This window comes from Mangifera indica, chromosome 17, assembly GCF_011075055.1.
Source record: "Mangifera indica cultivar Alphonso chromosome 17, CATAS_Mindica_2.1, whole genome shotgun sequence".
Taxonomy (NCBI): Eukaryota; Viridiplantae; Streptophyta; class Magnoliopsida; order Sapindales; family Anacardiaceae; genus Mangifera; species Mangifera indica.
In genome coordinates, this window is record NC_058153.1 from 748,777 (window position 1) to 761,033 (window position 12,257).

The 12,257-nt window shown below is 34.2% G+C and overlaps 2 protein-coding genes across 3 annotated transcripts; both read right to left on the minus strand.

Moving 5' to 3' along the window:
* Nucleotides 1-1,362: 1,362 nt before the first annotated feature.
* LOC123200597 (COP9 signalosome complex subunit 5a-like) lies at nt 1,363-5,349 on the minus strand. 2 transcript variants are annotated; one of them, XM_044615856.1, is made up of 6 exons: nt 4,837-5,343; nt 3,981-4,262; nt 3,733-3,880; nt 3,429-3,511; nt 2,001-2,078; nt 1,363-1,864 (listed from the first exon to the last, which is right to left on the minus strand). In XM_044615856.1, the coding sequence occupies exons 1-6, from the start codon at nt 5,254-5,256 to the stop codon at nt 1,775-1,777; spliced, it is 1,101 nt and encodes a 366-aa protein (XP_044471791.1). In that variant the 5' UTR covers nt 5,257-5,343; the 3' UTR covers nt 1,363-1,774. The 2 variants fall into 2 exon arrangements, with proteins under 2 accessions (XP_044471791.1, XP_044471792.1); XM_044615857.1 differs by lacking the exons at nt 1,363-1,864; nt 2,001-2,078 and adding an exon at nt 3,061-3,317 and having other exon boundaries at nt 4,837-5,349.
* A 553-nt stretch (nt 5,350-5,902) lies between these two features.
* On the minus strand, nt 5,903-11,493 carry LOC123200596 (protein KAKU4-like). Its single transcript, XM_044615855.1, has 13 exons — nt 11,115-11,493; nt 10,815-10,876; nt 10,625-10,734; nt 10,313-10,428; nt 10,083-10,204; nt 9,112-9,291; nt 8,281-8,551; nt 8,037-8,116; nt 7,888-7,936; nt 7,544-7,607; nt 6,833-6,921; nt 6,554-6,647; nt 5,903-6,463 (listed from the first exon to the last, which is right to left on the minus strand). Exons 1-13 carry the CDS (start codon nt 11,368-11,370, stop codon nt 6,121-6,123), a joined length of 1,836 nt encoding a protein of 611 aa, XP_044471790.1. The 5' UTR covers nt 11,371-11,493; the 3' UTR covers nt 5,903-6,120.
* Nucleotides 11,494-12,257: the final 764 nt, after the last annotated feature.

Sequence of the window (12,257 nt, forward strand, 5' to 3'; positions counted from 1 at the left end):
TAAAAAGGTAAAATGATTATCTTTAGAAAAATTAAACATAATTTACTAATAAAAGTAAATAACGAATAAAATATTAATTTTTTAAAATTTAAAAGATAAAATTTTGTCATTTCATTAAATGTGAGGTGAAAAACAATCATTTAACCACAATTAATAATAATAATATTATTATTAAATACTCACAATCACAATAGTTTTGCATGTGAAAAATCAGTAATGCACCAAGTCCATGTTTTATCATCCATTCATCCTATTATTATTTACATTTAATTTTGAATATCTAATTAAATATTTAAATAATATATTATTATATAATTAAATAATTTTAAATTAAAAATAAAATAACTATAAATCACATATCATTTGAATATATCGGTACACTGGCTGGTTGTGTATTTGCTGCTAGCCTGGCTTCCTTTATGTCTATATTTTCTCATATTTTAATAATTATAATTAATAACTTTGTTGCTTTTGATATCAACCATCAATATCTTCATCTCTTTTTGGTTAAACAAGAAGGGTATGAATTATTAATTTGACTCATCTATCTATGCGTATGGAAGAGGCTACCTATCAACATCTCATCTAAATAGCCTCATCTCTACATAAATTTTTAATTTCCACCACTTGTGCACAGATTGTAACCAAAGACGGGATCATGGTAACTCTCTATCAAATGAAATGTGAAGTTAGATTGAATCTAATATAAATTAATTCAAATAAATTGATTTTGAATTGAAATTCAAATTTATTTATCTATTTAATAATATTATTAATCTTATTGATAATCATTTGATAATATTATATAATAATTTAAATTAATCTTAAATTTAACTCGGTTGAAATCAAATTCACCACATATTCCAAACTTCGGAGAAACCACACCCCCAAATCCAAGTCCCATTAAACGACTATCTTTGTTTCTATCCAGAGGGAATGACAGGTCAATGACTTCGTTCAAGACCATTAAATAATGGATGCTGGTGGAATTATCATTTACGTTTCTAGCATTTATGTTTGGGCAGATATGGCATCGGGCAAATCAACCCACCGGAAGAGATAGGCTCGAATTCATCAAAAATATTTATGAGCCGTAATGGGTCCATTTGAATAAATTTGACAACTCATGGGCAGAGCAACAGAGCATTGACAACTTTGAGAAACTCACAAAAGACCACCCATGCCATGTGCAAGCTTTTCACATCCACTCAAAATAAGGGTTGAATAGGGGTGGATTCAATCTAATACTAACTGAGCCCAATGGCAACTCAAACTTGGATCAAAATCAAAGTGTTTAGCTCTAACTTGTTTGAGTTAGAGAACAGTATCATTAGAGGGTAACTAAAGGTGAACAATATCATCTAAGATGCGAACAATGTCATCTTTGAGATAAACAGTATTATTGAATGATCAAATATGTTAATCTAGCTAGTTAGATTTGTAGCTTGAAATCTATTCAGTTCAGGCCAAGCTGTGGGTTCAAGCCAAGCCAACTTGGATAGAATCCATCCCTAGGGCTGAATTTGAACCTCCCTAATTATGATTAGCTTTTACAAATGCCAAAATATGCAAAAACCCAAAAATCCCAAATTACTCAACCATGAATGCCCAAAGGATTTACATCAGGGCAGAACTTCCGAAGCCTGGGATTTCATGTAATGTCTGATTTCTTTTAATGTAAATCCGGTCTGGCAGGTGAGGGAACCATAGAAGATAATGCATCCATTTCTAGCTGCAGCTGTGTTCGTGAAGCACTGCACTTAGGGGGAAAACCTCAGGTTTCAATCATCGGCTCAGGGCCAGATGGCTCTTTGCGAGACTTGTTGGATTGGTGTATGGAATTGAAAAGGATGTCTTTGATAACCTGACAAGATAAATGGGAAAAAAAAAACAGAAGAAAAATGATTACTGTAGAACAAACCTAAATTATGTTTGCTAAATTGTTCACTTCAAGTCTTTAATGACAAGGATGTCTTTAGAAAAAAGGGAATGGTTATTACCTGTGACATTAGACCATGGACCTGCTCCACAGTTATCTTGGCACTGTCACGGCTGATCTTTGCAAGTTGAGAATCTTCCTGCATATAAAAAAAATCCAGTAGGAAAGAGAAGAAAAGATTAGGCATCAACAATTTTTGTCCCATTTTGATCAAGTTTTATATCAAAATATAGTAATAATGCAACTAGTATCCGCTTTGTTCACATCACAGGTATCATAGAAATTACTTTTCTTTAACAAGCATAAAAATTCAGTCTTGTGTCTCGTTTATTATAAAGGCTTTAGGATCTTAGAAGGGTCATGTGACATGAATGGACTTCTACAGGTTTTGAATGGTTGGACTTTATTTGCAAATAGATGAGACTCTACTTTTACTACAGACCATTACAATAGCCTTTTAATCATTTAAGCTAGTCTCTTAAATTAGTTTAAATTACACTTCCGACCCAAAACCTTCTATAAATTCTGAGCTAAGAAATACATCTTTCTTTCATTTCAAGAACAATATTTTCTTTATCTTTGCACTATCTTCTTTCACTTGGTGGTTGAAATTCTCCAACTTATTTCCTAGACTAATTGCAAACTATATTTCACTTGTATGTGGCAAAAGTAGATTTTATAATTACAGGAGAAAAAGCCAGCTAACAAACAGAACATAGTTGGTCAACAAAAACACAGAAGAAATCATTATATATATAAATCATCTCAAAGCATTTCTTTACTTCAATTTCATTTTTTTTTTTCCTTGGCCGAACTTGAATACTAGACAAAATGAACTGAGAAGTTCAAACAATTAGTAAAATCAATATTTCCTACAAAGGGCAGCATCCAAATTTAATGGAAGCTTACACATTGAAACCATGAAAGCCACTTGAAGTGGAGATAAAGCCATATTCAAACATTACATGCATTTGATTACAAGTCTATAATGTCATCAGTCATCCATGAATGTGTCAGTACCAAACTCTTTCACTTTAATGTTTTACAGTTGTAGAGGGCTAGAGGCATACTTCAAAGATTCTAAACGCCTTAAATAAAAGGGTTATTTACTGGCCAATAAATTAAACAAAATAATAGGCTCCATGATATCTTTTGAGATTGTATATGATAATAAGGTGAAAAAACTGCTCCATTAGTAGAATAAACAGACATTTTGCATATCTTCAACTAAAAATTTTGACAGATTATATCAAGGTGGAAATTCATCTGAAAAAACACAGATGTTGAAGGACATAATGAGGCCAGAAAGGAGAAATATCAATTATTCTTTTGAAAATTCGCCACAGCAGCATAGTATCAACTAAATTTGATCAACTGTCTGAGAAAACAATGAACCAGATCAAATCCATAGTACCCTATGTCTAAGGCTAAAATACCTGTACTTCTAAATCAAACAAGACTATTATATAAATAGAAATAAGACACTTACCTCCTTCCTTCTTTGAGGGGGTGCTATCAAGGGCCCGTAACGAGAGTGAGACAATTGATTCTCAGCTTGCTCTAGCTTTTCAGCTGGAAGATGCCAAGGAAATTAAATCATCTCAACAAAAACCAAGAGAAAAAAACATTCAGTTTATCTTACATGAAAGCAAGATAATATATGAGGTAATATACACTTATCCACTCATGCAAATTAATTTCCTCTGTGCAATAATTTCTAATCATGACAAGTGACATTAAAATTATAAGAAAAATAATAAAGTTACTTACATCACAATGACTAGAATGATTACCTAAATCAGAAATTTGTCCTGCAACATAGTCTCCATTACCAAGCAAAGGAGAAGAGGAAAGAGTATTCACCCAATACATGTTCCACAGCAGATCCAAAAGGTGGCAGTCAAGAGATGACTTGAAATAAGTAATATCCAATGCATAATACTGTCCAAATACATGATAAATATACACACAGTGAGCTAACAATTAAAAAGAAAACCAAAAAAAAATCCCAGAAGCAAGAAACCATGAGCACTATAATAACCTGTTTACAGTGCACACCAAAGTCTTCAATCTTATTGAGAGGAATGGTTTGATACTCAGAGACAGGATCATCTGGAGGTTTGTATCCTTCTGGGTATGTCCTGAATGCACCAATCTCAACTTTCCCAGCAGAAACAGTCCTTGTTGGATCAATCACAACAGCCAAGAACGGCTCCTGATATTGCTGATTTAACATTTGGGTTGAAACATCAATACCAGAAAGCCAACATCCATAGCCAGGGTGAGAATGGTACCACCCAACAACATTCTCCAGCCGTCCTGCCTAAACATACAGCAGACCATTCTCTGTAAGAAAAATCTCACAGATAAAACATTTAAAAAAAATTAATCACAAAAAATCACAACACTTGATAACTTTGCCATCATGGTCAAACAATCTCTCAAACAGATGTTTCACACATAAAACAGCTTAACTGAACCGAGATAAACTACCAATAGCTACAAACATATAACTACAATGGCACAATTAAAAAATTACACATCTCAACCATGCACACATAGACGATAGTAGCTTATAATAGGATTTTAAAAAAATCAAAAGAAAAGTGACATGCTTCACAAATAAAGCAGCTCAATTAATCAGAAAAATGATGCCAATATTTACGAACACAAAATGACAATGGAACAGGGTTGCTTGCAACATCTGTATATTATTCTTCATACAAATTGTCAGAAAAACTTGAAATTACACCTGACATGCATAATTTAAGCATATTGAAAAGTTACACACAGTCACTGGTAGCTAAACTTAGGGTTTTAGAAATTTAAAAATTAAAAAAAGAAAAAGAAAAAGAAAAAGAAAAAAGAAAAAGAAAAAAGAAAAAAGAAAAAGAGACCTGTTTGTTAGTTTGGGAATAATCAACCATATACTCATAAGCATCGGCCTGGGCGTTAACCCTAGTTTCGGTGCCTTCAACGGGCAAAGCAAAAGCGTCCATAACAATGATGGCATCGCCGTCGGTTTTGCCTTGCATAAGGCCCATGACTTCGATGGTGCCACCAGATCGCGCGTGAACCACCATCTTGAGTAGAGCGAGTGCGGAAACCTTAACGCGCTTGAAGTAGTGAGGGTCATTGACCCATGGCTTCTCGAGCTGGAACGTGGCTTGCGCCGCTTCGTCGTAGTAGAAAATTGCATCGGAAGATGATGACTTGTCACTTGAACTTGTTGGTGGTGTCTCCATGGAAACTATGTTGTTCTCAAGTTCCCATGTCTTTTGCGCTATTCGCGCTGAGGAAGACGAGAACGATTCCATTAATCAAAATTTGGATCCTGAGCTTTCTGATGAAATGGTACAGCCCGACGCCTCTGTTCTCCGTTTTCATGAATATTCAAACTACCGTAACGACATCGTTTTACTGGAAACGGATAATAAGTTCCACTAAGATTTAAAAAAATAATAATAATAATAATTGCCCTTTTTAATAATTAACATTTACAAGTCGAATTAAAAAAATATTTCATATTTGGTTTTGGAAATTAGACTAATCAAGGAGCCAATCTACAAGTCAATCAGTTTGACTGTCCAGATAAATTGGTAAAACTAATATCAGATAGTTAAAATTTTAAAATTATCATTATAACTTCATGGTAACATCTTCACAACAGTTAACCCAATTTGATTTGTTGATTGAATATTAATTTAATGTAAATCATCCGATTCAACTTCAAATCAATTTAATATGATAACTATGATATATTTTAACCATAACTTGCACCAAACTAATCACCCGTTCCCAGTTGGACGAAATGGTCTAATTTGTTCGATCCGTATTTTAAAACAATGTCTTTTGAGGATACGACGACTGAAAAATAAGACTTCTGATGGATAGACGGTAAATTATAAGTAGCACTTTTGGCTTACAACTACAAATATTTCACCATGATATCAAAACCCAAGAGACTTGAAAACCACTTTCTAGCCTAGAAATTTAAGATGTATAACTCTTGAATAGTAAATACAATCAAAGGAAAAAGGAAAAGAAGGAATCCTAACTTAGAATTAAACCCATACAGAGTACAGATTTACCAACTTCACTACAACTTACAAATGCCTATTTGTGGCAATCATCTTTTTCCTCTGCACTATTTTACAGTAAGTTTAAAAAAATACAATTTATCATTGTTTACCCCGACCCCTACCGCCTCTATTGTATCTCGTTAGTTTCTTTGCCGGTTGCTTCTCCCTGACACTGCTTGTCTTGCCTGCTACACTGCGCTTTGAACTCCTATTCGGCTCTCGTGATAACTCTTCACTTGGCATGCTAGAACTGTTTTGAGAGGCAGTGTTAGAGCTATCAATGTCACGTGTAATTGGTACTTCAACCGAAGATTCGCTCAAAAATTCACAGATCTCCCCTCTGGGAACACTTGGAATGACTTTGTCGTGGCCTGAACCAGCTGGATTCTGTTTTGCATCAGACACCAGGTTGTTTTGTATACTATCTTGTCCAGCAGACAAACTGAAGAAGAGGATAACAGGTTTATAAAAATTAAAGTTCCACAATTTGACATTGGAAATGGGCAAGTAGTGGGTGTTAGCAGCCATTTACCAAGATCCTGGAGGGAAACCATCAGGAGTAATCAAGCCACCTTTTCCAGCAGTCTCTTTTGACGCTGAACAGTTGTGGTCATGTAATTCCGTATCTGAAATTGCATTCAGGGGCAAGAAGAGCTTTAAGCCCTAAACTGACAAAAAAACCAGAATAACAACCAGACCCCACATTACCCCTTAACCCCAACATATTATTACAATGGAAAACTGTTAGTACTTCAGCAAAAATCAATAAATGATCCATGCAAATTAAAACAGGTGGGTTTTGAAATCTTACCTTGAGCAGTTCCACTTACTTTGGAGTCACACAATTGTTTAGTCCCATTTGTCTCCTTAATGCCATGAAGATTGGCAGCATCAGCATCACTAAGACATATGCAGAGACACAAAATTACAGAAGAGAAATGACAATTACCCTTGCCAAGCACTAGACTGTAGATATGCAAGATTAATTTCAAAACCTCTAAATATAACTAGAATACTTTAAGCTATGCCTTTTGGTTCATCAATAGACACTAGAGAAATTAAGTTTAAGAAGTGAAGTGTTCTATTACTGTACTTGATTAGTATCTTTGATTTTCTTTTTTTTTTTGGGTTATTCAATACATACGTATTCCATGAACAAATTTGTAACGAGCTCATCAGACATGTACAGAGAATATTTAAAAGAATGATAAAATCTAACTCAGATACTTGCAGAAAGTATCCATGCCAAGTAGCATGCAATTTTGCAACCTTCTCAAAATAATTGGTAAGTTGGACGCAAAATACAGCCTTTTCTAGGAGGTAGGGATGGCTGAGGAGTGGGCTGTTCAGCAGTCTGAATTAAAACAAAAATAGAATCCAAGTACTGGTCTTAAATAAAATAAAAATGTATCAAGAAACTTACAAGCAAGCTCATGAAACACAAAACAGGAGAAAAGGAAAGTTGAAATGACAAAAGTTTTCATAATGATACTGCTAAATATGGGGGGAAATAAAAATCAACCTTTGTTGTACAGTCTTGAACTCTTCCGGTGGTTGAAGTCTTTGTTCAGAGCTTGGTCTCCCTTCTGTGCAAACAAATAAACAAAATTAGGCAGATTTTGTTAGTGCAGAAAAATAATGGAAGAAAAGAATTAGCCCAAATAAAAATGCATGTAAATATATTCTAGGTTTCATTCACATATAGAATATCTATTTCGATTGTTCCTACACAGAACTCCTTTTCCCCATAAAACTCAGCCATTAGGTAACAGACGATTATATCAACCATTTTACACAATCTATCCCGTAATATGGTGGATTATGTGAGAAATAGGGCCCAGATTTGAGAAAATTTACAAGATGCACCTCTAGTTTCCTCCATGGTTTGGACATCCTCCAAGACCTCTGTGTGAAGCTGAAGAAAAATGTTAAGACATCAGATTACTCAAATTTTATCATATTTAACAAGATAATAATAAAACAAAAGCATAAGAAATGGCATTTTCCCCAGTTACCTTGTTTTGTTCAGAAATAAAACTAGCTCGATTTGGTGACAAAGGTTCATTTTGCAATCCTTCTTGAGTCATCTGTGAAACTGAAGGGGCAAAAATTGAGGTTTCATGACTTAGATTATCCACATTATAATTTCTCTAGATTCTGAGAAATAAAACAAGCTCAAAATCAGGCAATTTACCCTGCTATTGTTGACAAAAATCTATAAATACAAAGTTTACAATCAAACTGGGAAATAGATCACACCTGGTAAGCCATATGAAGTAGTTACTCCTGTAACCAAGTTTAACGATGCATCTACTGATTTTGTAGAGGTCAGTACCTTGTCTCTCATAGTAGCTCCTACCTCCTTAGCCACTATGGACTTCACAGCACTTCTATTCTCTGAAGTGAGTGCAGACAAATCAATTTTTGATGATGGTAGAGTCCTTAGCATATCTTCTGTTGCTTTGGATCTCACTTTTCGTAACTCCTCAGAGATATTCCATGAACCAGAGGCAGGAGAATCCCTTTTAAACTGCATTTATTTTCAGAACAATAAAAAATAAAAATAGTCAGTATGTAGAAAGGAAAAAAACTCAAATCAGAGGAAAAAAAAAAAAGACTAACAAATAATACCAGATAGCTTGGCTAAGTCAAAAGACTTCAATTATTCATTTATTTATCTTTATTCTCTTTTAGGTATTAATTTCAATTCTGAAATGGTGATTACCAATAATTCAGTATTTCCACACATATGTAACTTAAAAATACCACAGTAGCCTGTCGTAGTACCCTAGCCCAACATCATTTCAACAAATTCAGGAAGTAGTTGACAGGTTTGATAATATGACCAGCTTTTTTAAAAATTTCATTAACCCTAGGATTTATTAGTTAATTCCAAATTTCCAATGGTTTTAACCTCTTCCTAGCATCCTGAAATTCACTTTCATGGATTCTGTAATTGAGATATATGCACACCAATTTAATATAATGCCAAAACTTTCTATACAACTTATAAGCCAACTTCATTTACGAGAATCATTTTTTTAGCAACAAACTCAACAACTGTTCATTTAAAAAAAAAAAAAAGATAACCTTGGATGACAAAGATGAGAAACCAATTGAGTGTGGTGATTCGCCGTTGAAAAGCTGTATCCTAGTTGGTGATGGTAATTGGAATTCCGTAAGGTTCCCAGATGGAGAAGTCCATAGTGGACGTGTTCGCATATATGATTTGGCTACATCAACTGGAGAACCTGGTTCACTATCAGAGCCCTGCAATGGGAAGTCAATTTAGATATGCAAATGGCATTACAATTACATCCGTAATCTTTAATCTCAACTGTTATTAATTCTGCGTTATCTAGAGTAAGTAAGGCAGTGATGTTTCCATCAGTATTCAAACAAATATACCATAACACAAAAGCTACACAAGGATTTCATTGGTCAGTGAAAATACAATCTTCATCTACATTCCCTTAAAGGAAAATAGAAAATTAAAAAATACTAACACATATTAATGAAAAAACATATATTTTAAGTTTTTTTTTTCTGTAGACCAAAAAATAAAAACTTTTGGGCAATTTCATAGCAGGGAAGTCAAAAACATTTCATATATCAAAATCAAAATCAATTGGAAGAGGCCCTATAACTAATAAATCAAACTATTTCCCTCATGTCATTAAAATGATATAATACCCATACATACATACACGCACATATATGTGTAGTCATTCTGTCCTGCAACCTTTCACATGTTTCAAAATCCACTCTACTTAGGCATGTCAGTTAGTAGGAGTTGTAATTTTTTGTCTTTTAGTAAACTCACATTCACATTTATGAAAAAGGCAATGTTTCACACTCCTATTAATTCTTCCATATGAGAGTTAACTTATGCATTATGAGTTTATGCCTAATGTTCAAGTTCATGCCTCAGCATTCTCAGATATATATAAAATTGGTGAGCTAACATGAAACAAAATTATATTAATCTAGACTCTGAATAGAAATGATCGAAAGAAAGTATAAGGTCCACCACAAAGATACTATAGTCATCAGTTACGAACATGAGGCAACATAGCAGAGTTCAAGATGCAGGTTCCAAGTTCCAAATCTGACTTTGAATTTGAATCCAATTTCTTCTCCTCTAACCACTTTTTTGCCTCCGATACAGCTGCACTGCATAGATCTGGCATGTCGACATGTGAAATATAATTACAGCAGCAATCAATTTCCATATTTGACAACTCAGTTTCTTAAATTTCTTGTATTTGCAGTGTTTGTAAGAAAGCAATACCATTGTCAGCTTTTCTATTAGAGAGTTCACTAAATCTTCCATACTCTCCATCTCCATAAATGGGGCTATCTACAACTCTTGACTTAATAATACTTGTCAGTCTATTGAACTCTTCCCTGGTTAAACATCAACAACATACATGACTTGGAGTCAAACCATTTTAAAGAGACACAATGATAAGAAAATAGTACATAGAACCTTTCACAGAGTAATACACTCAAATATGTTAAAACAAAAGGCATAAGAGTGGTATTAAAGGAAAAAACAATCACGGAAAAAAAAAAAAGGAGAAAGCTGCAAATTGGCAATTACCTTGAAAATGTCACCTGCATGATAAGCCGTTCTATTAGATACTTCGTTTCACTCTTCTCCACAATAGATTGCGTTTCACTCGGCTGCTGATTGACTTCTAGAGCCCGTTTCTAGCATAAAGACATATATCAAAATCACAATTCTAGAGAAAAGCTGAACCCTATAGTAATTATCACAAGACCTCACTTACCTTTTTGATTGAGTCAGTTATCTGAGGAGACATTTCATTATCAATATGATCACTGTCATCCTCTGAAAACATAAACAATCACGAAATTAGACACGTTTAATTCGACGTTACATTCTACTTCACTGAAGCAGAAAATGCACAATATCTCAATCTAAAGCTTATTTATAAAAAAAAAAAAAAAAAATTGATTCGCAGCAAAATTTAACTTCTCATTTCTACTTTAAATAGCATGAGATCTCTCCGCTCGTTAAAATAACCTTCACAAGCGTACTTTAAGTAGAAATGAAGCTGAATTGGAACCTGAAGAGGAGGAAGATGAAGAAGCGGAGGATTCGCCGGTGAAGACGGAGGAAAGGATTCTTCCAGCACCGGTGGCAATCAAGCGAGTAGGCGAGTAAATAAATTTGGAGAGCCAATTAGGGTTTTGAGGTGTCAGATTCGGGGATAATGCTGGGCGGTCGTACGGAGTCTTGTTAGCAGCACTTTGCCTGGTGCGGACCATTTTGCGTCCGGATCGGGGCTCTGTGAGTCTCCTGGGTCTGGAAATGCTGGCCATCGTGCTCGTGCCTGCGTGGTGGTCCGTTGGAGACTGAGCGAGTGAAAGTGAAATCAACTTAACGGACTCGGTCTCTTTGATCCTTTTGGGTTAGTCCCCATGGGCAAAGGCGGTTAAGAAAAAATTGACGTGTCACAATTTTAAATTGGTCGGAAACTGTAACAATACTCCAATCCAAACTATTGTCTTCAGTATTAAATAATTATTAATTTGCATTATTTCAAAGAAACGTTGATGTATAAATATATAAAATTTATTTAAATAGTATTATATATATAAATAATATGTATAAATTATAATAATAATATATTTTTATATAATTAAATAATTTTAAATTAAAAATAAAATAATATTTAATTATATAATAATATTATCAATAAAATGATTTATATTATTAATAAGATATATAATATTATTAAAAATGATTCAGATCATACTTGAACTGAGTTGCTGATGCAAAGCTCCAGCGTCTAATTGTGCCCACTTCTGCCATGAACTGGTCTTCAGCTCTATTGTCTACACTCCACCTAAGAACCTTTACAGCAATCCTAGCTCCATTTGGAAACTGACCCTTGTAGACTGCACTAAAACTGCCAGAAGCAAACTTAGCTGCTGTGCTGTGAATCTAACAGGCTTCTCCGTCGCCATTTCTTGGAGGAAGTTCTGTCGGAGCCGTAACCCAAACTTGAACCGTCAGGTCAGTCAGCTCAGACTCAAATACATGCTTGACTCAAATGATCCAAATTTAAGTTAGAGTTTCAACTCGATGGTCCAGTACAATTTCATTATATGCAGATGTTCACATCTCAAAATAACTGAGAGATTTTGTGGAAATCATGTCTAATATTCGTCGATTAAGCTGAAAAGTTCAAAAAAAAATGATCCCA

Coding starts and splice junctions, on each gene's coding strand:
- LOC123200597 (XM_044615856.1), bottom strand. CDS start 5,256: ATGGAATCGTTCTCGTCTTCCTCAGCGCGAATAGCGCAAAAGACATGG. Junction 3,512..3,732: donor AGGACAAATTTCTGATTTAG/GTAATCATTCTA, acceptor GGCATCTTCCAG/CTGAAAAGCTAGAGCAAGCT. Junction 1,865..2,000: donor TCCATGGTCTAATGTCACAG/GTAATAACCATT, acceptor TTATCTTGTCAG/GTTATCAAAGACATCCTTTT.
- LOC123200596 (XM_044615855.1), bottom strand. CDS start 11,370: ATGGCCAGCATTTCCAGACCCAGGAGACTCACAGAGCCCCGATCCGGA. Junction 10,735..10,814: donor TAACTGACTCAATCAAAAAG/GTAAGTGAGGTC, acceptor TCTTTATGCTAG/AAACGGGCTCTAGAAGTCAA. Junction 8,117..8,280: donor TACTTCATATGGCTTACCAG/GTGTGATCTATT, acceptor TTGCCCCTTCAG/TTTCACAGATGACTCAAGAA.